We start from the raw sequence: 20,460 nt of genomic DNA, 5'->3' as shown, positions 1-20,460 counted from the left end.
GGCAAGCGCTCCACCACTGCACTGTGACCCCAGCCCGATTCTCTCCCTGACGGATCTCTAGCTGTGCCACTGGGGCTCCGCAGGACCTTCAGCCACTCAGTCCCCCACCCTCGGGGCACACACAGGTCTTGCCCTGTGCCTCAGCCAGCCCAGGGTCCCAGTCAGCCCCCCTCCGCCCCTCCTAGCCCCCTCCGGAGCAGGCGCAGCTCCTCAAAGGTCTCTGTCCCACCATCCCGTGGCACGGGATCCCTAGCCACCAGTGACCTCCTCCTCTAGCCTCCCCTGGCAGTTGAGGAACCGGCGCTCACCATGCTGGGACTTGCTGTGGTCTGTCTCTTCACCCTTCCACTCCTGCCCACAGCCTGGTCCACACTGCCCCCAGCTCAAGCCCTGAGCCTTCATGGAGGGACGTTAGTCCAGGTGCTCTTTGCAGGAAGCAGAGGCTACCTTCTCACCTGCAAGGGACCTCACCTCCAAGATGTTGGAATTAAGAGAGTAAAGGGTTGGGGATGTGGCTCAGTGACAAAGCACTTGCCTAGAGTGCACCAGGTCTTGGATTCCATCCACAATGCTGCACAAATTTAAGTTCCTCGGGCAAATCTCTGCCTTGGTCTGGGCAGATAGGGCTGCTGAATATAGTTGTTGAGGTCGCACACTGTGCAAGGACCTTGTATCTGAGCAAGCTCTGTTCATAGTGGACATTGTAGATTTGTATGTTTACTATGACAGTCTCCTGATTCATGGAAATAAGTGTCTTGAAGAAACAGCCTTTTTCTAACTTTCACACAGGTAGCACATGGGCGAGGGGTGACCCTGTGGGCCTCAGTTTCTCCAAATGAAACCTGATCTCTGAAACCCCTAAATAGCATAACTATGCCAACAGAGTTAAGGCTCTATAATCCTAATACACTAAACGTCTGAAGTTCCAAGATTCCAGGATTCTAACATTTGGTATTCTAATCCATACCCCAACCAGAGTCTGAGTTGATAGCTCTAGGAATTTTGCCTTCTTGGATTCTGTGTGTCCAGCCGAGGAACAGGAGTCCTATAAATCTAGCCGTCTATGATTCTGATGACCGGCTCCTGTGTTATTTTTCTTCTCTTTACCACTGAGCCACGTCCCAAGCCCTTTTCATTTTATTTTGAGCCAGGGTCTCACTAAATTGCTTAGGGCCTCACTAGGTTGCTTGATCCTCCTGCTGCAGCCTCCAGAGTCACCGGGATCCCAGTGTGCACCACCACGCTGGCCCTTAACACAGAATCATAACTGTGGCTTCCATGAGAGGGAGTTGCAGACCCTCGACCCCTTGACTCCTAAATCCTGAGAATAACGAGGGGCAGGGCCATGGCTCAGTGGGGAGCACCTGCCCAGCATCCCAGGGCTCGGTCCCTGTCCTGGGGAAGAATAAAGACATCCTCCCCATCACTGCATCTTGAAGATCACTCAGGAAACCTGACTGAGGAAGGGATGCTGTCCCATCTCCCACTCACGACTGCACTTACCAGCGTCCCTGTGCCTCCAGAGGCTGCGTTCTTCCGTCTTCCCACTCCATCCATAGCACACCTGGCAAATGGTGGTCACATCTGCTTTGCCTCCTTCAGTCTGTGTTGGCCTCCGGGACTTCTGTGTCCCTGGCCCTTTGAAGATGATTGGCCGTGGCTGGAACAGCCCTTGGTTGGGTCTGTCCCGTGTCTGCTCACAGCCCGGCTCCGCTGGGCACTTCTGGCAGGGGAGCCAGGGAAGGGGCCGTGTCCCCAGTGCGCTGTCTCAGGAGGCACTGGACACCTGCTTGTCCATCACCGACGTTCTCCAGTCTAACTGCTTGGTGAAGCTGATGCTGCCAACGCCATGTTCCGCCATCCCCTGAGGTTAAACTTGTGACATTCTGGGAAGCCAGAGTCCTAACATTCTAGCATTACTGTGCCTCTGTCACTCGCTAACTTCTCTAGAGTGCTTCCCCTGGGCCTGCAGGCGCCTCCCTGGTGTTAACTCTGTCCTCGCCACAAGGCCAGGAGGCAGACACGGTTATTGGCTCCATTTTGTAGATGATGCAACTGATGCTCAGAGGGCTGCAGATCACTGACTGTGACCCACCACACAGCTGGCTGCTGGCCGCAGGTGGGCCCACCCCGCTGGGAGCCACCACGGACAGCGCCTGCCAAGCCTCCAGCTTCCACATCAGGGAGCCCCTTGTCCCCCCACCCAGGTCTTGTCGCCGGGATCTGCGCCCCCATCTCTTTGCCAGAACCTTGAGGTCCCTCTGTCCCTCCCACAGAACTGAGCTTCTCTTGAAGCCCTTTATCATAAAGGTGGTAATAGCAACGACAGACCGCTTATCAATCCTGTAGCGCGGTGCAGAAGTGACGCGGAGCCCTCATGGCAGGCTGGAAGGGACTCCGGGGGAAGTGATAGATTTTTGAGGTTCGATAACATCTCAGAGTCCTGTCGAGTATGCGGTTCCACCAGGAGGAGCCCCGTCATCCCCTCAGGCTTTCGCCCTGGCTGAAGGGACATCACTGCCTCATGCCTCGTGCTCCCCAGAATATCCGCAGGTGCTTCAGAGACCCCAGGCCAGCTCCCGTCCCTCCGTCCATCCTCGGCTCAGAAGGCTGCCCTGGCTGTCACTCAGTAAAATCTGACTGAGGCCTGCCGAGGCCCACAGAGCCCTGTGCATCTGTCCCCTCCCCTCTCTGCCGCAGCCCCTGCCTGTCGCTGTTCCTTGAACACCTGGGTCGCCCCCGCCTCAGGACACGTGGCCTGCCTACTCCCCTCCCTGTGACCCCCGCAGCTCCCCCTCCTCCAGCTCTGCTCACTGGACTCCTCAGACAGGCTCCCCACCCAGGGCAGCTCCTGTCCCCACCCGGCTCAGCCCTCTTCTGCTGGCACCCTCTTCTCATGGGTTGCTTGCTACAAGGCTGCACCAACCTCTCCGCAGGCAGGGCTGTCCCCTCTGACCTAGCTGCTCTCTCCCCACACAGACCAGGGCCTGGCACACAGCAGGTGCCCAGTTAGTGTTGGGTGAGTGAAAGAATAAGTGTGTAATTGTCGCTGCGATGCAACTCTCCTGTGGGGCTGGGAGCCCCCTGAGGACAGGACCTGGTCACCACAGTGTCCCCAGACCGCTCAGCACAGGGCACAGGAGCTTGGGGAGTGTCTGTTGAATGAGTTAGTGATGCTGAAGTTAAGGGGTGTGGACTATCTTTGGGGGACACCAGGGAACACAATAGGGTTTAGTTTTGTTTTGTGTGTATCAGAGGAGTGATATGGCCCGTCCATGGTCCCTAAATCCCTGCTACTCACTATGGTCCCAGTGCCAGACCATCCACACCCCCTGAAGCTCCTTAGAAATCCAGAATCTAGAAGCCCAGGCGGGGCCTTCTGAACCAGAATTCCAGTTAGGAGACCAGGGGATCACCTGCGCCCCGAGGTTCCGGAAATGGACTGGAGAGCACCCTGGCTGTGTTTCACAGGTTGCTCCCCCCCCCCCCGCCTGGAGCATGCGCACTAACACCTCCTCCCGGAAGCCTGCCCTGATCTTACCCTCAAGACCTCCACGGTGGAAGAGGCCCACTCAGCCTCGTTCCCCCTGCTCTGCATCCCCTCCGGCAGGAAGCCCACCCTGAACCCCCTTACAAACACACGCTGTTGACCAATCCTCTTCCCCTTCTGCCCCCTCCCCGGCCGCAGTGAGGGCACGCTGGTGTTCAAGCCAGGCGAGACGCAGAAGGAGCTGCGCATCGGCATCATCGACGACGACATCTTCGAGGAGGACGAGCACTTCTTCGTGCGGCTGCTGAACCTGCGCGTGGGCGACGCGCAGGGCATGTTCGAGCCTGACGGTGGGGGGCGGCCCAAGGGGCGGCTGGTGTCGCCGCTGCTGGCCACTGTCACCATCCTGGACGACGACCACGCGGGCATCTTCTCCTTCCAGGACCGCCTGCTGCACGTGAGCGAGTGCATGGGCACCGTGGACGTGCGCGTCGTGCGCAGCTCGGGCGCGCGTGGCACCGTGCGCCTCCCCTACCGCACGGTTGACGGCACGGCGCGTGGCGGTGGCGTGCACTACGAGGACGCCTGTGGCGAGCTCGAGTTCGGCGACGACGAGACCATGTGAGTGTGTTGGTCCGCGGGGGACACGCCGCGAGGCCGGGGTGGGTGGAAAGGGAAAGGGGCCCAGAAATGGACTGCGGAGGGGGCGGGCCTGGTTGGGGCCCCAAGAAATCGATGTCTGGGAGAGGGGCGGGGCCTCGGGAGGGGCGGGGCCTGGGTATGAGCCTGCCAAATAGACTTGACTGGGAGGAGGGCGGGGCGGCGGAGGCAGGGCGGGGCCTTAAGTGGGCGGGGCCCGGTGGGTGGGGCCTGAGGCAGGGGCGCAGAGGCGGGCGGGGCCTTGGGTGGGCGAGGTCTGGGTGGGCGGAGCCTTGGGTGGGCCGTAACTGATGAACAGGCAGGGTTTGGCCCAGAGAACTCTCTGGAGACCAGTGACAAGAGGGACCCGAGATGGGAGGGTGGGCAAAGTGCGGAGAGACCGGAGAGATGAGACAGGGGTTTGGAGAAAGTGGTGGTGGCTGGAGGAGATGGAGCGTGGCCTGAGGAGCGGGAGCCCCCGGGGATGAGGGCAGGGCCTATGGAGGTGGGTCGCTGCCCTTGGAAATGGAGACCGGGGCCGAAGGGGATGGCGAGGTCCCGTTGGGACGAAAAGAAATAGTGGGGACTGGGGAGAAGGCGGCCCCCGGAGACGGAGACAGCTGGGCCTGGGGAGGAGGGGCTCTGGGCGAGAGCAGTACCTGGAGAAGTAAGAGACCGAGGGGAAGTGGAGTGGCCCTGGGAAAAGACGGGTCGGGTGGTGGGGGACGCTGGGGGCCTGGAGGCCTGGGCTCTGGGGAGGTGGGCTGGATACAGACACACACTGGACGACGCAGGTAGAAGCACAGTCGCAGCTTGGTGCAAGGCCATTTAGACAGACGCGCACTCTAAAGCGTGGCCACGGCTGTCCGGATGCCCAGAGCCCTGGCCGCCCCTTACACAGAAGCCCTAGTCTCCCCTCCCCACCCGCCTGCCAGGACGCAGCCGGCACCTCCAGCTCGCTTGCCCGCGCGTCCGCCCCCGCACGCCCGGCTGTCTCCCTCCTGCTCGCCGCCCACGCGCCTCCCACCCGGGCGGAGCCCCCACCGCGCGCCTCCCACCTCCTCCCAGCCTCCGTGCCTCCGCCGCGGACCGCGTCCGCCTCTCCTGTCTCTCATCTCTCCCTTGCATCTCTGCATCTCGGGCTTCCCAGGAGCGCTCGCTCTCTCCGGGTCTCAGTGTCCTAGTTAATCCCTGCTTTGTCCCGAGTGTCTAGTTCCCTGACTCAGGTTATATCTCCCACATCGATTCTCCGTATCTCTTCCGCTCTCTGTCTGGCTCGGTTTCTGCCTTACTGGGAACTTCCATTGGGGGTTGCTGGGGGCGTCATCTCAGCCCCATCTCTCACACCGAGAGGGAAAGGAAATGGGGGTGGGTGGTTGTCTTCTACTGTTCTGGTCCCTCCTATAGTCTAACCTACTTCCCTCCTGCTACCACAACCCCTACGGGCCCTTTCCTCCCCCACACGGCTTCCCCAGTCTGGGACACCCTCTGTCCCCCACCCCCGCCCAAGTTTCCAGCTGTGGCTTCAAGAGACAGAGAACAGGAGGCTAATTAGCGTTTAGGGAAACACATCCTTCCTCTGACGGGCAGGCACTAATTAGAAGCACTTCGAAGCAGCCAGGCTGGAGGGGAGGCCCAGGCAGGATCAACACCGAGAGCGTGGCCAGAAGAGTGCTAGAAACAGACGGAGACGAGGAGACCCCGAGGAGGGAACAGGGAGCATCAGAGGCAGCATAAGGAGGCAAGTCAGAGAGAGAGAGAGAGAGAAAGCGAGGAGGACACTGAGAGATGGTCGGTGGGGGAGGTGGACAGACAGACACAGGCAGAGGAAATAGAGAGAGATGCAGGGAGATAAAGACAACATGGAGACTCAGAGCCAGGGAAGGAGAGATGCTCATGACTACAGAGAAAAGAGCTCTGGAGTCAACAAGAGAGGAGGGGAGCCAGAACCAGGGAGAGCCACGAGGCGAGGAGAGGGGGGTGGAATATCCAGGAAGCAAAGGGGTCAGGGTGGGGAGGAAGGCTGCTTCCTTAGATCTCAGGAAATCCTTCCCTTGCCTAGCTAGAGTCTCTTTTGCTGTCCCTTGTCAGTCGGGTTTCTCCTCCTTCTGGGTCCCCACACCGCATGCCTGCTAGAGCACCAGTTGACGGGCATGTCACTGCGTGTCAGTCATTGTGTCAGTGGATCACAGCGTGTCTGTGAGGGAGTGTGCAATGGAGATGTGTGTGTCACCGTGTCAGCCTGTCACCGTGTCAGTCTGTCAAGTGTGAGTAGTGTCCTGGGAGAGCCCCGCCTTCGCGTTTCAGCACTATGGACAGCTCCCGGCCCACTCCTGAGGTCCGAGGGCTGGGTTTCTTCTGACCCACAGGAAATTCTCAATCTCCTGAAACCAGGAAGGCGGGCATGGGCGTGTGTCCCCACATGACTGTAACCCCAGCAACTTGGGAGGCTGAGGAAGGAGGATCGCAAGTTCGAGACCAGCATTGGCTACAGAACAAGACCCTATCTCAGAAAGGGCTGGGGATGTAGCCCCGTGGTGGAGCCCCCCACACACACAGATGCAAAAGAAGGTCAGGTAGAGAGAAGCAGAGTCTGAGAGATAGAGAGACACAGAGAAGCTGCAAGGGCGGAGAGGAGGGAAGGGGAGAGACCAGGACGCAGAGGCACTGAAAGGAGCGTGAAGAACGGGAAGCGGCAGCAGGGTCCGCAGGTTGGCGCCGCCACCCAGGCGGTGGTGGGGGTGTTGCGCTAACTAGCAGGCAGCTGGTCTGTGTGATTTTGCCACTGCCTCGGGAATGGCAGCGGGGTGCTGGGCGGGGCGTGGGCGGTGTGATTGGCTGGCTTCCTCTATGGGTGACTGCGGGGGCTGGGTGTTCGTGCTGCTGGGTTCTGGGGCCAGGCCTTGTGGTGCTACAGGTTCCTGCAGCTGAGAGGGTTGCTGACGGCAGAGCTGTGGAATTCTGGGGTTGTGGGTCCTTGTGATTGTGGGGGGACAAGGTGAGTTGTGTGCCCCGAAGAGGCAGGTGACTGGCTGTTCCTGGCCTCACCCGTGGGAGCAGAGGCCAGTGAATCTAGTAGCACTTGGCTTGCTCTCCAGGTGTGGCCAGGATGGCAGGTGGGACGTTGAGGATTGCCAGCGCTGAAGGGTTTGAGCTAGCAGGGCGGGTCGCGTGCTAGACACTGTTCAGTTGTTGGGATACAGCAGAGATCATAAGTGGACTCACCTGGCGGAGCAGACGTTTCATAACAAGGAGACAAACGGCAACAAGCAAAATAAACGTATTACAGGATGTGCTCGAAAGTGATGTGGGGAGAGGAGATGGAGCTCTGTGAGGGGTTAGGAGCCCTGGAGGGGGACAGTGAGGGATTTCAATATTAAGGTGGTGGGAGGGGACTTCACTGAGAGGGTGAGTTTGAACCGAAAACTAGAGGTAGTGAGGGATTGAGCCCGGGGAAAACCTGTTCTAGGCAGGGGGAGCAGCCAGTGCAAAGGCCCTGCAGCACAAGCAGGCCTGTTGTGTTTAAGGAATAGTGAGGAGGCCGAAAGGAAGCAAGGGCTGTTTCACGGAGTCATGTGGACATTCTAAGACTTTCATTTTATTTTGAGTGTGGCAGAAGCCATGCACACGTTTTGAGCAGAGGAGGGACCCCATCTGACTTTGGTTTGTTGGAATCCCTCTGGCTGTGTTGAGCGCTTGGTCTGTGGGTGGTGAAGCTGAGGCCTGGGCTTGTGTAGGAGGCGAGTGCAGTGTCCAGCTGGGTAGCGGTGGTGACTGGGCAGCAGTGGAGGCAGAGGGCCACCCAGGCCTGGGGGAGGGGCGGGGACTTGGGTTTTTGACAGAGAAAAGTTCAAGTTCGGTCTCCTCTGCCAACTCAGATTGTTTCACTTGGCTAAACCTTCACTTCTTCAGCAACTGGGTGTGATTCCAGAAAATGGGCACAAAATAAATCCCCCTCCCAGGCCCTGTGGAGGCGGTGGAGCCTGGGATGCAGGGGCGGCCCAGGCCCACGCCCACAGCGGGCAGGGAGGATTGTGGGGTCTGGAGTGGAGGCTTTACGCGGCTGTCCCCTCGTCCTGCAGGAAGACTCTGCAGGTGAAGATCGTGGACGACGAGGAGTATGAGAAGAAGGACAATTTCTTCATCGAGCTGGGCCAGCCCCAGTGGCTTAAGCGAGGGATTTCAGGTGAGGGTGGCCTTGGGCTGCGGGAGAAGCAGGCTCCAGGGCTGGGGGACCCTTGGGGCTCACCTGCGGGCGCCCCTTCAGCTCATGGACCCAGCTCCGGGGGACGTGGTCTCACTGTCTCCCTGTCTCTGTCTCTCCCCAGCTCTGCTGCTCAATCAAGGTGAGTGGGCGCCTCTGGGTCTGGAGGGGGGAGCCGCTGGAGGGGTCGTGGGGAGGGTCAGGTGAGGTGGGTTTGAGGGGCTGGGCTGAGCCAGACGCTGGTGGGCCTGGTCAGTTGGGAGTAGGGCAGGAGGGTTGGAGGTCAAACATATGTCTTGGTCAAGGCTGGGGCAGGGAGACATGGACTCAGATCTGGGCTTGCAGGGGGTCAGAGGGAATCAGGGTCGTGGTCTGGCCGGTGGGGTGGGGACTTGAGGGCGGTGTCCCAGCTGGGGCAGGTGAGAGACCTGGCCCAGGCTGCTTTCAGGGCCCGTGAGGGCTCAGGCTAGCGGGGGTCCCACTCACCCCAGGGCCGCGGCGGGAGTTCCCGGGGACTCAGAAAGGTTGAGGGACGGGGTCGGACTCGGGGTCAGCGTCAGAGTGGAGTGAAGGCTGGGCTCGGGTCAGGGGCCTGGAGATGGCGATCATCGTCGCCCTGGAGCGAGGACCAGGACGGGGCCGCGGTCAGACGGCAGAGTAGGTGACGCGAGCCGCTGGGGGAGGACCACTCGTCCCCGGAGCTCGACGCGCAGACCCTGGCAGTGTCGTGAGTGCGCCCGGGTGGCGGTGGCCTTCTTCCATGGGGCCTTCCGCCCTGTGGCTCCGCCACACGGGTCCTCTGCCTCCTGCTGAGAACTGGCAGCAATCTGGAGGCCGCTGGGAGGTTTTCAAGGGCCACCTGCCCATCGCTCTGCCCACAACCCATTGGCCTCCACTCGGCCACGTGGCCACACCCAGCTGCAAGGAAGGCTGGGAAGTGTAGTTCAGCTCTTAACTCGGTGGAGAACCGGCTCCGCCACAGCGTTACCTTCTTTATTAGTGAGAATTTGACCGCGGGAGCTGGGGCCGAGGCTTGGGGTCGCGTGTGGCGCTGGACGTAGATCTGGGGTTGGAACTGGGGGTTTTGCTCGGGGTATCCTGGACCAGGCTACGTGCAATGTCGCAACTGGAGTGGGCTTACGGGTAGGGTTGAGTTGAGGTCAGATCCCGGTTGGGGTTGGGGTTTGAAGTCGGGGTGGTAACAGAGTTACCCGTGGGCCCCAGTTCGAATCAGCCTTGCCTGGAGGACCAGAGCTGGGGTTGGCTTGGTGCTGGGCTCGCGATAAAGGGTCAAATACTCGGGAATATAAATGACCTCTGACCCAGGGTTTAGGGTGATTTGGGGCCCAAGATTTTACCAAAATAAGCATCCTGTTTCCTTACCACCTCAGACACACTCTAGGACGTTTCTAGAACCTGACTGTAGAGAACAAGGAAAATACACTATTAGTGCATGTCAGGCGCTGGGCAAGCGCTTCGCGTGTGAATTAAATCACTTAATTCTCACAACCACCCTGCGAGGCAGGTGTTGTTATTGTGCCTATTTGACAGATATGAAAATAGGCACAGAGAGGCTGAGGCACTGCCCAAGGTCACACAGCCTCCATGACATGAATTTCGTGGGTTTCAGAGTCAAGGGAACTTCATGGATGGGAATTGGGAGGGGTCACCAAAGAGGCTTCCCAGAAGCAGATAGCTTTTCTCTACTTAAGGGAACAGGTAGTTAAGACATCGCGGGCCCACTGAGGTAGGCCCCCTGGAGTCTCATCCCGGTCCCTCGTGCTGCAGGGGATGGGGACAGGAAGCTGACAGCTGAGGAAGAGGAGGCCCGGAGGATAGCAGAGATGGGCAAGCCGGTGCTCGGGGAGAACTGCCGGCTGGAGGTCATCATCGAGGAGTCCTACGACTTTAAGGTGATTCGCCAGGGCCTCTCCTTCCTGGACTGGCTGGGACACTGGTGGGGAAGGGTCCAGAAAGGGAGCCACGAAGACCCCCAGGGCTGCTGACCAAGGGACTCCAGGCCATCCTCCAGGGCAGCGTCAGCACCACGGACAGCAGCGCCCCCCCACCCCTGCTTGCCGCCTGCGGGGCGGGCTGCGGGGGCTGTGGAGGTGGAGCCCGCAGGGTGAGCCCCTGGCAGAGCCCCGGTGGCCCTCTCGTCCCCAGAACACAGTGGATAAACTCATCAAGAAGACCAACCTGGCCCTGGTGATCGGGACCCACTCCTGGAGGGAGCAGTTTCTGGAGGCCGTCACGGTGAGCGCAGGTAGGCGGAGGGGAAGGCGGGAAGGCGCGGAGATGGAGCGGGAGGACTGGCCGGAGGGGAGAGGGGCGGGGCCAGGAGAGGGGCGGACAGAGAATCAGACAGGTCCAGAGAGGCGGAGGAAGAGGCAGGACAGACAGACAGATGCCACCGGAAACTAGAGACGGCGGGAACCGGAAGCATGAGGCAGAGCAGGCGCTGCTGCAGAGAGGCCCTGGGGCAGGCCCAGGTCCGAGGGGCACAAACTGGCCGTGAGGGAGCGGGTAGGGTGACGGTTTGGCTTTGGGCCCAGGGGACTGGCCTGTGCTTTGTTCGGGCAGTGAGCATCAGGAACAGGTGAAATGCCAGTGGTCCCCCAGACAGCGCCCAGGCTCCATCGTTGCCATGGAGACAGTTGCTAGGCACCCATCTCTCCCACCTGCGTGGTACCCACTGTCCCCAAGCCTCACATGTGCCGGCAGTGCCCCCGTGTGGCCAGAGACACAGTGACACGTGGATCCACAGGGTGGCGCTTGGACTTCAGCCCTGTGATACGGACGGGGAAACTGAGTTTCAGGGCTGGAGGAGGCACTGGCCTGAGTCCCAGGGGCGTCCATAAGGGGACCAGGGTCAGGTCTTCTTCTGACCCCAGCTGAGGGGGAGATTGAAATGTGAGAACCAGAGGAACCAGGCTTTGGGGGCGGAGAAGCCCCAGGCCACAGGCCTAGAGAGGCCACAGGCTGCGGCCAGCTGGACACACGGGCCTTTCCCTCCAAAGCCATCTCTGTGTTTCTAAGGGGTCCTCTGGGTCCTCTGGGACATTGCTGGGCACATAAAAGGGACCAAGACAGCCCTGGCCCTGTCCTCGTGGAACTCAGTCAGTGAAGGAGACAGTGACGACCCACAGTGGGCAGGACTGGAACTGGAGAGCCCCATGTGGAGCCCCCGCCTGGGGGTGGGAGAAGCCTCCCGGGGAGCAGGCACGCACCACCTTCAGGGGGGAGGGGCAGACAGGGAGGGCCCAGGCAAGGCCAAGTACAGAGGCCAGAGCTGGGGCCACAGCGTGGCAGGGAGGTGCCTCTGAGGGGCTGAAGGAAGAGACAGACTACAGTTGGCAGAGTGGTTTGAGGGCAGCAGGGAGCCATGGCAGAATTTGGAGGAGGCGGTAAAAGCCCAAAGTGTGGCCATACTCTCCTCCCAAAGAGCGTGCCACTGCTCTGGTCTCAGCGGGTCTCCCTGTGGTTTTGCTTATGGACAAACAACAGAAAACTCAACCACAGGTGGCACAAGGACACTGAGTTTACTTTTCTCATGAAAAAAATCTGCAGCAGGCAGTGAATTGGCGCCCAGCTCAGGGATGTCATTGGACACACTGCTCCTTCCCCTTTTCAGATTTTCCTTGTGGTTGCAAAATGGCTGCTGCACCACCAGGTGTCAAGTTCATATTCCAAGCTAGAAGAGAGAGGAAGCAGGAAGGGGCAGGTGCCTGTTGAATCTGAGTTTCCAATCAGAGTTTCCAAGTCCATTTTACTGAGGTCGCAGCAAAACCTCACTCCCCTAGACAGTGTGCAGAAGGAGCCACACAGACCCCTTGGTTAAGCTCCTAGAATTCAAGCGGCTGGGTCCCCGAGGAGAGCAGGTAGGGACTTGGGCCCCAGCACGCTCAGCTTCTCCCTGCCTCCCCATCACCAGGTGTCTCTGCTGGCTGGCACTTTGACGTTTCTTGAAAAGGAATGTGGAGGGGGCCCCCAGCCTGACCCTAGGAAGGGCCTGTCATGGCTTCCCCACTTCAGACTTGCTGGCTCACTTGAGTGACTGCTCTGGGTTTGTGGCAGTTTTGTCTTCCAGATGTCCCACTTGGGACACAGGTGTGCTGGTTGATTCCACTTTGTCCCTGATGCTTCTCACCTTAGGATGAGGTCACCCAGAAATTTCATTTGTGCTTTTACATCACACAAGTTACTGCAGGCCACAAGCAGGTCAAATTAGCTCACACTAGGTGACACACTAAAAATGAGGCAAGCTTTACAAAGCTACGAAGTACAGCCAAGCACAGCGCTCACATCAGATATGCTTTCCAGAAAACTGCCAGAGAGGCAAGATGGCTACTGTTGCAAGGGATTCTGGGAAAGCATGTCTTTAGCATTGCTAGCTGCAAGGAATTCTGGGAAACAGAATATTTTTGTCTGAGGTCATGGCTGTTGCTAGCCTCAAGGGATTCTGGGAAGGTGACTAATTTTAGCTGAGTGTGTCTTTTTCCTGCTGCAGGAGAGTCAGGGAACGTGAGTAGGTTCAACTGAGACTGTGGCCGCAGTTAGCTGCAGTGATCGTGAAGGGTGAATATTTTTGGCTGGGGCCCTGGGAAGCCGTGTGGGGTACATATGGCCTTTGCTATCTTCAAGGGATTCGGGAGAGTAAATATTTTTTACCTAGGCTTGTTGGCAATCCTAGCTGCAAGGGACTCTGGGAAAGTATGTTCAGCTGTTGACATGGCCAGGCCTAGCTGCAAGGGATTCTGGGAGAAGCAGAGTTCTGTGAGGTGTGCTGTGTGGAAGTGCCAGGCAGAGGGAGGAAGGTGTGCCCAGCTGGGTCTGTGCCCACAGGGGACGAGGAGGAGGAGGAGGATGGGTCCCGGGAGGAGCGGCTGCCCTCCTGCTTCGACTACGTGATGCACTTCCTGACGGTGTTCTGGAAGGTGCTGTTTGCCTGCGTGCCACCCACTGAGTACTGCCATGGCTGGGCCTGCTTTGGGGTCTGCATCCTGGTCATCGGCCTGCTCACTGCCCTCATCGGCGACCTGGCCTCCCACTTTGGCTGCACTGTGGGCCTCAAGGACTCCGTCAACGCCGTGGTCTTTGTGGCCCTGGGCACCTCCATCCCTGGTGAGTCCAGGGGGGTGCCATTGGGGCGGGGTCTCAGAAGCCAGGCTGGTCCTGCAGAAACGAGGTGGGGTCCCGAGGAGAGTGAGGTGGGTCCCTGGGAGACTGGGAGTTGAATCCTCCCAAAGGCAGGCGCTGGACTATCCTGCAGAGCTGAGGCCGTGGAACCGCAGGAGCCAGGTGTGGACGCTGCAGGAGGCAGGCGGAGGCAGGCGGAGCCAGCCAAAGGTCCCACACAGGCTCCCTGGAGACAGTTCAGCGGGAAGAGCCCATGCCCTCCTCCCTCAGGCCAGATGGGGGTGCCACAGAACAGCTGTGGGCCGGAGGGCGGCCAGCCAGCAGCGAGCGCAAGGGCAGAGAGCGGCGGGTGAGCGGGGGAGAGCCAGAGATAAGGCCTCGCCCACCAGGCGTCACAGACACCCTTCCCCTGAGGAAGGGTCCCTCAGAAACAGGGTAACAAGATGAAACTTACCGGAGCAGGACGCCCGGAGCATGGGGGCTGGTCCTCTATCTTCCATGTCCCTGGGCACGGCGAGCTGGCAGCAGGCCCTCTAAAATAGAGACCATGGGTCCCAGAGAAGGCAGGCAGCACCTCGGAGCCCACTGAATGCAGACAGTCCCAAAGGAAGGGACAGGGAGTCCTGCAGAAATGGGCAGTGGGTCACACTAGGCAGTAATTCCACAGGAAGAGGTAGGGATTCCCATAGAGTATGCAGTGGAGCCCACTCAGTGCAGCCTAGTCCCATAGAAGCAGGCAGCCAATTTGATAGAAACTAGGCAGTGGAGCCTGCTCAATAATGACAAGTCTCATAGAAGCGGGCAGTCCCACAGAAATAGGCAGTGAGTATCAGGGAGTAGACTGTGAGTATACACTGAATGCAAATGAGTCCCATAGAGAAAGGGAACGGGCATTACAGAAAGTATGCATCAACTCACCAAATGTAAACAAATCCCACAGAAGGGGTGGAGAAGTATGCAGTAGAGCCCACTGAATGCAGACAAGTCCCATAAAAAGAAGTAGCCTTGTAGAGCGGAGGTAGGGGAGCCCTCGAGTCCCACAGAAAGAGACCGTGGGTCCCCACAAGCAGGGAGCATCTGCCATTGCTTATCACTCCCACACAGAAAAGGCAGCGAGTGCCATGTAAGTATGCAGTGGCACCCACTGAATGCAGACAAGCCACATAGATGGCTCTGTGCCCAAGTGCAAGCGACCCACAGAAAGGGCAGCAAGAGGCCCACTTCAGCGGCATCGCAGCCGCCCTCCGGACCGGAGGCCTCTGGGCATTCAGTTGTCCTGGTGAGCAGCTGTCCTGGGGACTCACGGCCCCCTTTATGGGACCGGACTGTGGCAATGGGCTTCCCTGCCCACCTTTGGGCCTCACTGGCTCTATGAGACCCGCTGCCTTCAGTGGGCTCCACTGTATACGTTGTTTTGAATCCAGTGGTGGGAAGGGAACCCAGGGCCGCACACCACCATGCTGGGACTTGCCGCCTGCCAGCGTCTGGTCCAGTGGAGTCGGCTGCGACCCCGACTCCTGCCTCTCCCTCGGGGTCTGTCTGCATTTAGGGGGCTGCGCAGCCTGCTAAGAGACGCATGGCCTCTGTCTGTGGGACTTGCTGAGCACACTGAATGTAGCAAGTCACCTAGGAGGCGGAGTGTCCCGGGAGGTGGCGAGTCTGGACAGGTGTGCAGGGGTCCCATTTACCGCACAGTCCCCAGAGGAGGATCAGTGATTTCCATACAGAGTAGGCAGGGCAGCTGGGCGGTGGCGCTCGCCTGTCATCCCATTGAGTCGGGAGGCCGAAGCAGGAGGAGCGCAAGTTCAGGCACCGCCTTGGCAACATAGTGAGGCCCCGTCCTGTGAAAAATAGAAAGGGCTGGGGACGTGGCCCCGGGGCTAGGGGGCCCTGGGTTCGGTCTCGCAGTACAAGTCAATCACTAATTGAAAGTGGGCAGGGACGTCCTCGCAAGCAGGCAGCTGCCCCTCTGGAGGGGCCGCTCCTCGCCCACGAGGGCCGCGCTGAGCACCGCCCAACCCGCGCGTCTCTGCCCCACAGACACTTTCGCCAGCAAGGTGGCAGCGCTGCAGGACCAGTGCGCCGACGCGTCCATCGGCAACGTGACCGGCTCCAACGCGGTCAACGTGTTCTTGGGCCTGGGCGTGGCCTGGTCGGTGGCCGCCGTGTACTGGGCGGTGCAGGGCCGCCCCTTCGAGGTGCGCACTGGCACGCTGGCCTTCTCCGTCACGCTCTTCACCGTCTTCGCCTTCGTGGGCATCGCCGTGCTGCTCTACCGGCGCCGGCCGCACATCGGCGGCGAGCTGGGCGGCCCGCGCGGACCCAAGCTCGCCACCACCGCGCTCTTCCTGGGCCTCTGGTTCCTCTACATCCTCTTCGCCAGCCTCGAGGCTTACTGCCACATCCGGGGTTTTTAGGGCCCTCGCCTCCGTGGGACTCGGCTGCACCTGCCCTTGGACCCTCGGTCTCTTTCTCCAGACAGCCTCGTCCCCTGGGACTCAGCTACTTCCTCCGCAAAAACAGGGCCTCCTCCTCCTCCTGGGAATCAGCTTCCCTTTCTCCTGGGATCCCATTGCCCGCTGTCCTCTGTCCCCGGTAGCTCAGCCTCCGCCTCCCAGTTTCCCTGCCTCCTCTGAGGAAAACCTCTTCGGTCACCCCCCAACTCCAGCCGCCCTGGTTACTTACACCCCTGAAGAAATGTCCACCTCGAGGCCCCTTCCCAGAGAACCACCCCAGTGACCATTCCTCCCCAGATGCGCAGCCTCACTGTCCCCTGTCTCCCTTCCCCTAACGACATCCCCTTCTGTGCCCTCCCCGGGAAGCCTCAGGAGGGCGGGTCCATCCCAGGAGGCCCGGATCTCAGCCCTTCCCCAGCCTCAGGGAGCCCGGTCAGCCCACGGGGACCGGTGGGTGGGTGCGCTAGGGGGCACGGCTCCCGGGACCCCCCACCCCGGCTGGTGGGAGAACACTGACCCTGGCTTGGGAAGGGAGGGAGAAGCTTTCGTCCCAAGGCCCAGCTGGAGGAGGCACGTTTCGAACCCGCAACTTCTCACATTCCAGCGCCCCTACTTGCCCTCCACTACCTCTGAGAGCCCAGCCACGCCTTGGAGGGAGGGGCCTGTGTGTGTATATAGTGTGTTTGGGGGAGGGGGGCTCGGGAGGGTGCATGTCTTGGGGAAGGGGGGTGACAGGCTTTCCTTTTGAGAGGGCAGCAGACTCCCTCAGCCTTGAGAACCGGCTTTGGGGAGGAGCCTGGGAATCAAAGGGAGTCCAGCCCATCTCCCCTGACAATCTAGAAGGTTCATTTTGCCCTCAGTGCCAGCCAATTTGGGCAGGACCCTCGAAGAGAAGACCGAGGGTCCCAAAGGACCAATGCTACAAGCCAGCAAATGCTGCCACATCTCTGCCTGCTGGGGGGCGGGGGTTGGTGTGGGTGGGAGGGGGGACTGGGTCCAGGGTCTGGGTGGGCATTTTTAACTTTGGAGGTCACCCACCTGTTGGTCGGCCTTCTGCATTTTCTTACTGTCGACGTTTCCTGCCTAAAGGGCGTGCTTGGGGTACAGGAGTGCGACCACTCCTTACAGCCCTAGGACGACCCTGCCACCGCGACCTCCCGCTTCCCACGAGTTCTCGCATCCGTCGTCGGCTGTGCCCTGGTCTCAGCACCCAGCCCTGCCCCGCCCCCTCATCAGCGCCCTCCCTGTCTCTTCTCTGTGACTCTGTAAAAGTTGCCATAAAACTTCGACATTCTGCCTGGAAACGTCTCCCGGTGGGAAGGTGGCTTCAGGAGGGGCGGGTGAGGAGTGGGCCGCCCCAGGGAGCCCAGGCGGCGGCGTTCAGGGCGCCCGCCGGCCACGCCTGTCCATCAGCCGCCCGCGCGTTCCCTTCACGGGACATCCTGGGGACCAGAAGAGGAGGACGCCGCCTTGGGCCGAGAGCGGGCTGGACGGCGGTCGCGGAACGCGGAGGGAGCGCTCGGAGCCCGGCTTGGGCGCGTGCGCGGGCGGGAGGCCAGACGGAGACCAGCGGCGGGCCGCGCGACCGGGCGGGCGGCCGTGGCGTGATCACCTGTTACACGTCCCTCCTGCCCCCGGGGAGCGCCGGGTGCCGGGGCGGGAGGTGAGAAGCGGGAAAGGGCCCCGGCCGGCCGAGGAGTTTCGGAAAGAGCCTCCCGGGAGGGAGAGGCGTGCGGTCCCGCGGGGAGGCCGCTGCGGGAGGAGGACGGGCGGGCGGGACGGGCAGCGCAGTCCCCAGGGCTGCCCGCAGAGGGCGCCGCTGCCGCCGGCGGGCGTGGGCAGAAAGCGTCCCCAGGGCTGGAGACGTGGGCCGCGGCGCTGGGGTGGGGGACGCGCGCAGGCGTCGCCCGCCCACGCCCGGCGAAGAGGGGCCGGGAGAGGCAGCACCCTCCCCCCACCGCTCTCCTGCTGCCGTCGCCCAAGCAGGAGGTCGCAAGGCCATCGGAGTGGCGCGCAGGTGCGCACGGGCCAGTCTGGGGTGCAGGGTGGGAGCCGGGGGCGGGGTGGGGAGGCGGAGCGGGCAATGTGGAGAATCCCCAGCACAGGTGAGGTCGCTCCCAGGCTTGGGGAACAGGTGGGCTCGGGAGGAGGAACAGGTGAGCCCACGCAGAGTGTGTGACATCCAGAGGAAACAGGAGAGGAGAGGTCGGGGACACCCGCAGTTCAGGAGAGGGGGACTTGAGTTTGGGGATTTGTCAGCAAGCCCTGGCCACGGGGCTGCCTAGGAAGTAAGTGATCTCAATGGGTCCATGCAAGACGGAGGAGCTGGACGAGGAGACAGCAGAGACCCCAAGGCAAGAGAAGAGTGCGCAGGACGGGGACGTGGTTGGAGGGACCAAGTCTGAAACGGTGGAACTTGGTTGCGGGTTCAGGGACATGAGGACCAGGAAGGACCTCTGGCCTGGGGCTGGGGCTCGGTGGTGGAGCGCTTGCCTGGCTCCTGAGGCACTGGGTTCAGTCCCCAGCGCCACAGAAGACGAATAATAAAGGTGAAAATAAATAAATAAAAATCAACATTTAAAAAAAAGGACCTTTGGATTTCGGTCTTGATTAGGGTGGTTGGTTTGAGGGTGTGGGGCAGACTCAGGCTGTGCAGAGTGAGGACCGAGGGCCGGGGACACAGACAGTGCAGATGGCTCTTTGGAGAATCTCCATGGGGAGGAGGGAAAGGAAGATTAAGGGTTGGGTGGTCTTGTCCCCAAGCTGGGGAGGGCCATCGAGCAGGAGGTGTCAACTCCGGGGCAGAAGAGAGGAATGGAGGGGTGGACGTCATGGGAACCGTGCCAACAGAGCTGGCAGGGACGGGGCCTGTGTCCAGCCTGGGCCAGGCGCCCCCTCCACACAGTTACATCCCATGAAATCCCCTGCCATCGCTGTGGCTAGTCTACAGGAGAGGACACAGGGGTGGGACAGGCAAGCGGCCTGGCCAGGGTGTCACAGCCAAGAAGGGCAGGGTGGGAGAGGATGAGGCCTGCATGCAAGGGACAGGGGACACTTCCACCTCAACAAGGAGGGGGCCGTAGAGACTGCAGATGTTCCAGCCTACAGCAGGAATGTGAGCAGGGTCTTGGCTTCCAAGAGGCACAAGTGGAGACTCACTCGGATGCAGAATGCCAGGGGTCAGCTCGGGAGTGACTTAAACAGCCCGGAGGCAGTCCAGCCCAATGACTTTACTTCTCTGTGCCTCAGTCCCCAGTTCGGGAAACAGGGTGATAATGCTGCTGACAGTCAGGATTGGGTGAGTGTAGAATAGAGTAATGTCTGCACACAGTAAGAACTCAATAAGTGGAAACTTCCCAGCGATTCCCAGCCTGTGTGTTCCGTCCCTCTCACACACCCCTACAACTGTCATCCAGGGGCAGGTTCCTCATCTGTCACTATGAGCATGGTTTGAGGTCTTCCTTCTGAAAAACAGCATCTCTCCAGGTTCCCTGGGCCACTCAATGCTGCCCAAGCCTCTGGTCACCTTTCTAACAGACCCCATGCCACCGATTTTGTTCCTGGTCACTAAATTCTACTTTCTTTCCCCATTCCTGCCCTTTTGATTCAGGAGTGGCCCTGTGACTTGCCTGAGCCAAGGTAAGAGATTAGAAGTGAGGTGTGACCTGGGCCGAAGCTTTAAAGTCAGTTCGAGGTTCTGTGTCTCTTCTCCGTCATCCATGATGATCCATGATGGGTTGATAGTTATGTGCTATAATAGCCTGGAGTTCCAGAGTGACAGTAACATGCAGGTGACTTGCAGAAGCCTTGTAGTTCAACCAAGATATGCACCTTCCTTTTATTTAACTGAGATGTTGGGGCTGTTTGTTACTGAAGCACAGCACAGCCTATACTGACTGGCACGTTTGCCTGTGTGCAATCTGTCCCAGTCAGCTTCTGCCGTGTGTGCTCAAGAAACTGTACAGATGCTGAGGGAATAGACTAATGAGGAGCCTTAAGCCAGAGCCCACAGCACCAAAAAAGTCTGGGGACAAGTTCCAGGTACTCCCTGAACTTGTGTGTAAACTGCATTCTCCCAAAGAGAGAGGCTGTAACATTCATTGTGCTTTCAAATTGATCAGTGACTTAAAATATCCCAAGATATTGATTCTGGAGTCAGACTGCCTGGGTTCAAATCCCAACTTTGCCCTTCACCAGCTGTGCTGCTGTGGGCAAGTTCCTTAACCTCTCTGTGCCAACTGGAGCAAGTTAACCTCCATTACTTCACCTGTAAAATGGGTACAATGAAAGAACCTACCATGAAGGTGTGCTGCAATGATCAGGGAGGGGAGCCATCTGCGCACCTGCACCAGAGCTCGGTGAGGGGCCCCGGCACCAGCACACAGGGTCCCCATCAGCATTGGCGCCTCCCCTTCCCCGTCTATATTAGCCAGTGCCATCTGTGGTTGCAGATGAACTGCACATTCTCATGGCTTCATATGGTCAAGGTCTGCAGTGACTGTGGTCAGGAGACTTTCCCAGGATGCTGCCTC

The 20,460-nt window shown here is 59.9% G+C and overlaps 1 protein-coding gene across 2 annotated transcripts in view; it reads left to right on the top strand.

The window, feature by feature from the left end:
• SLC8A2 (solute carrier family 8 member A2) overlaps positions 1-16,888 on the top strand; it is a 28,353-nt gene extending 11,465 nt beyond the window's left edge. For both annotated transcript variants that reach the window (XM_079119854.1, XM_079119853.1), the window contains exons 4-10: positions 3,689-4,111; positions 8,212-8,315; positions 8,458-8,475; positions 10,122-10,246; positions 10,500-10,599; positions 13,179-13,457; positions 15,513-16,888. In XM_079119854.1, coding sequence (XP_078975980.1) covers positions 3,689-4,111; positions 8,212-8,315; positions 8,458-8,475; positions 10,122-10,246; positions 10,500-10,599; positions 13,179-13,457; positions 15,513-15,889 — 1,426 coding nt within the window. In that variant the 3' untranslated portion in view covers positions 15,890-16,888. The remainder of the gene's footprint in view (positions 1-3,688; positions 4,112-8,211; positions 8,316-8,457; positions 8,476-10,121; positions 10,247-10,499; positions 10,600-13,178; positions 13,458-15,512) is intronic.
• The last annotated feature ends 3,572 nt before the right edge of the window (positions 16,889-20,460 follow it).

This window comes from Sciurus vulgaris, assembly GCF_902686455.1.
Source record: "Sciurus vulgaris genome assembly, chromosome: 17".
NCBI lineage: Eukaryota > Metazoa > Chordata > Mammalia > Rodentia > Sciuridae > Sciurus > Sciurus vulgaris.
The sequence above is the reverse complement of the archived record's forward strand: the minus strand, read 5'-3'. Positions and strand labels throughout refer to the sequence as shown.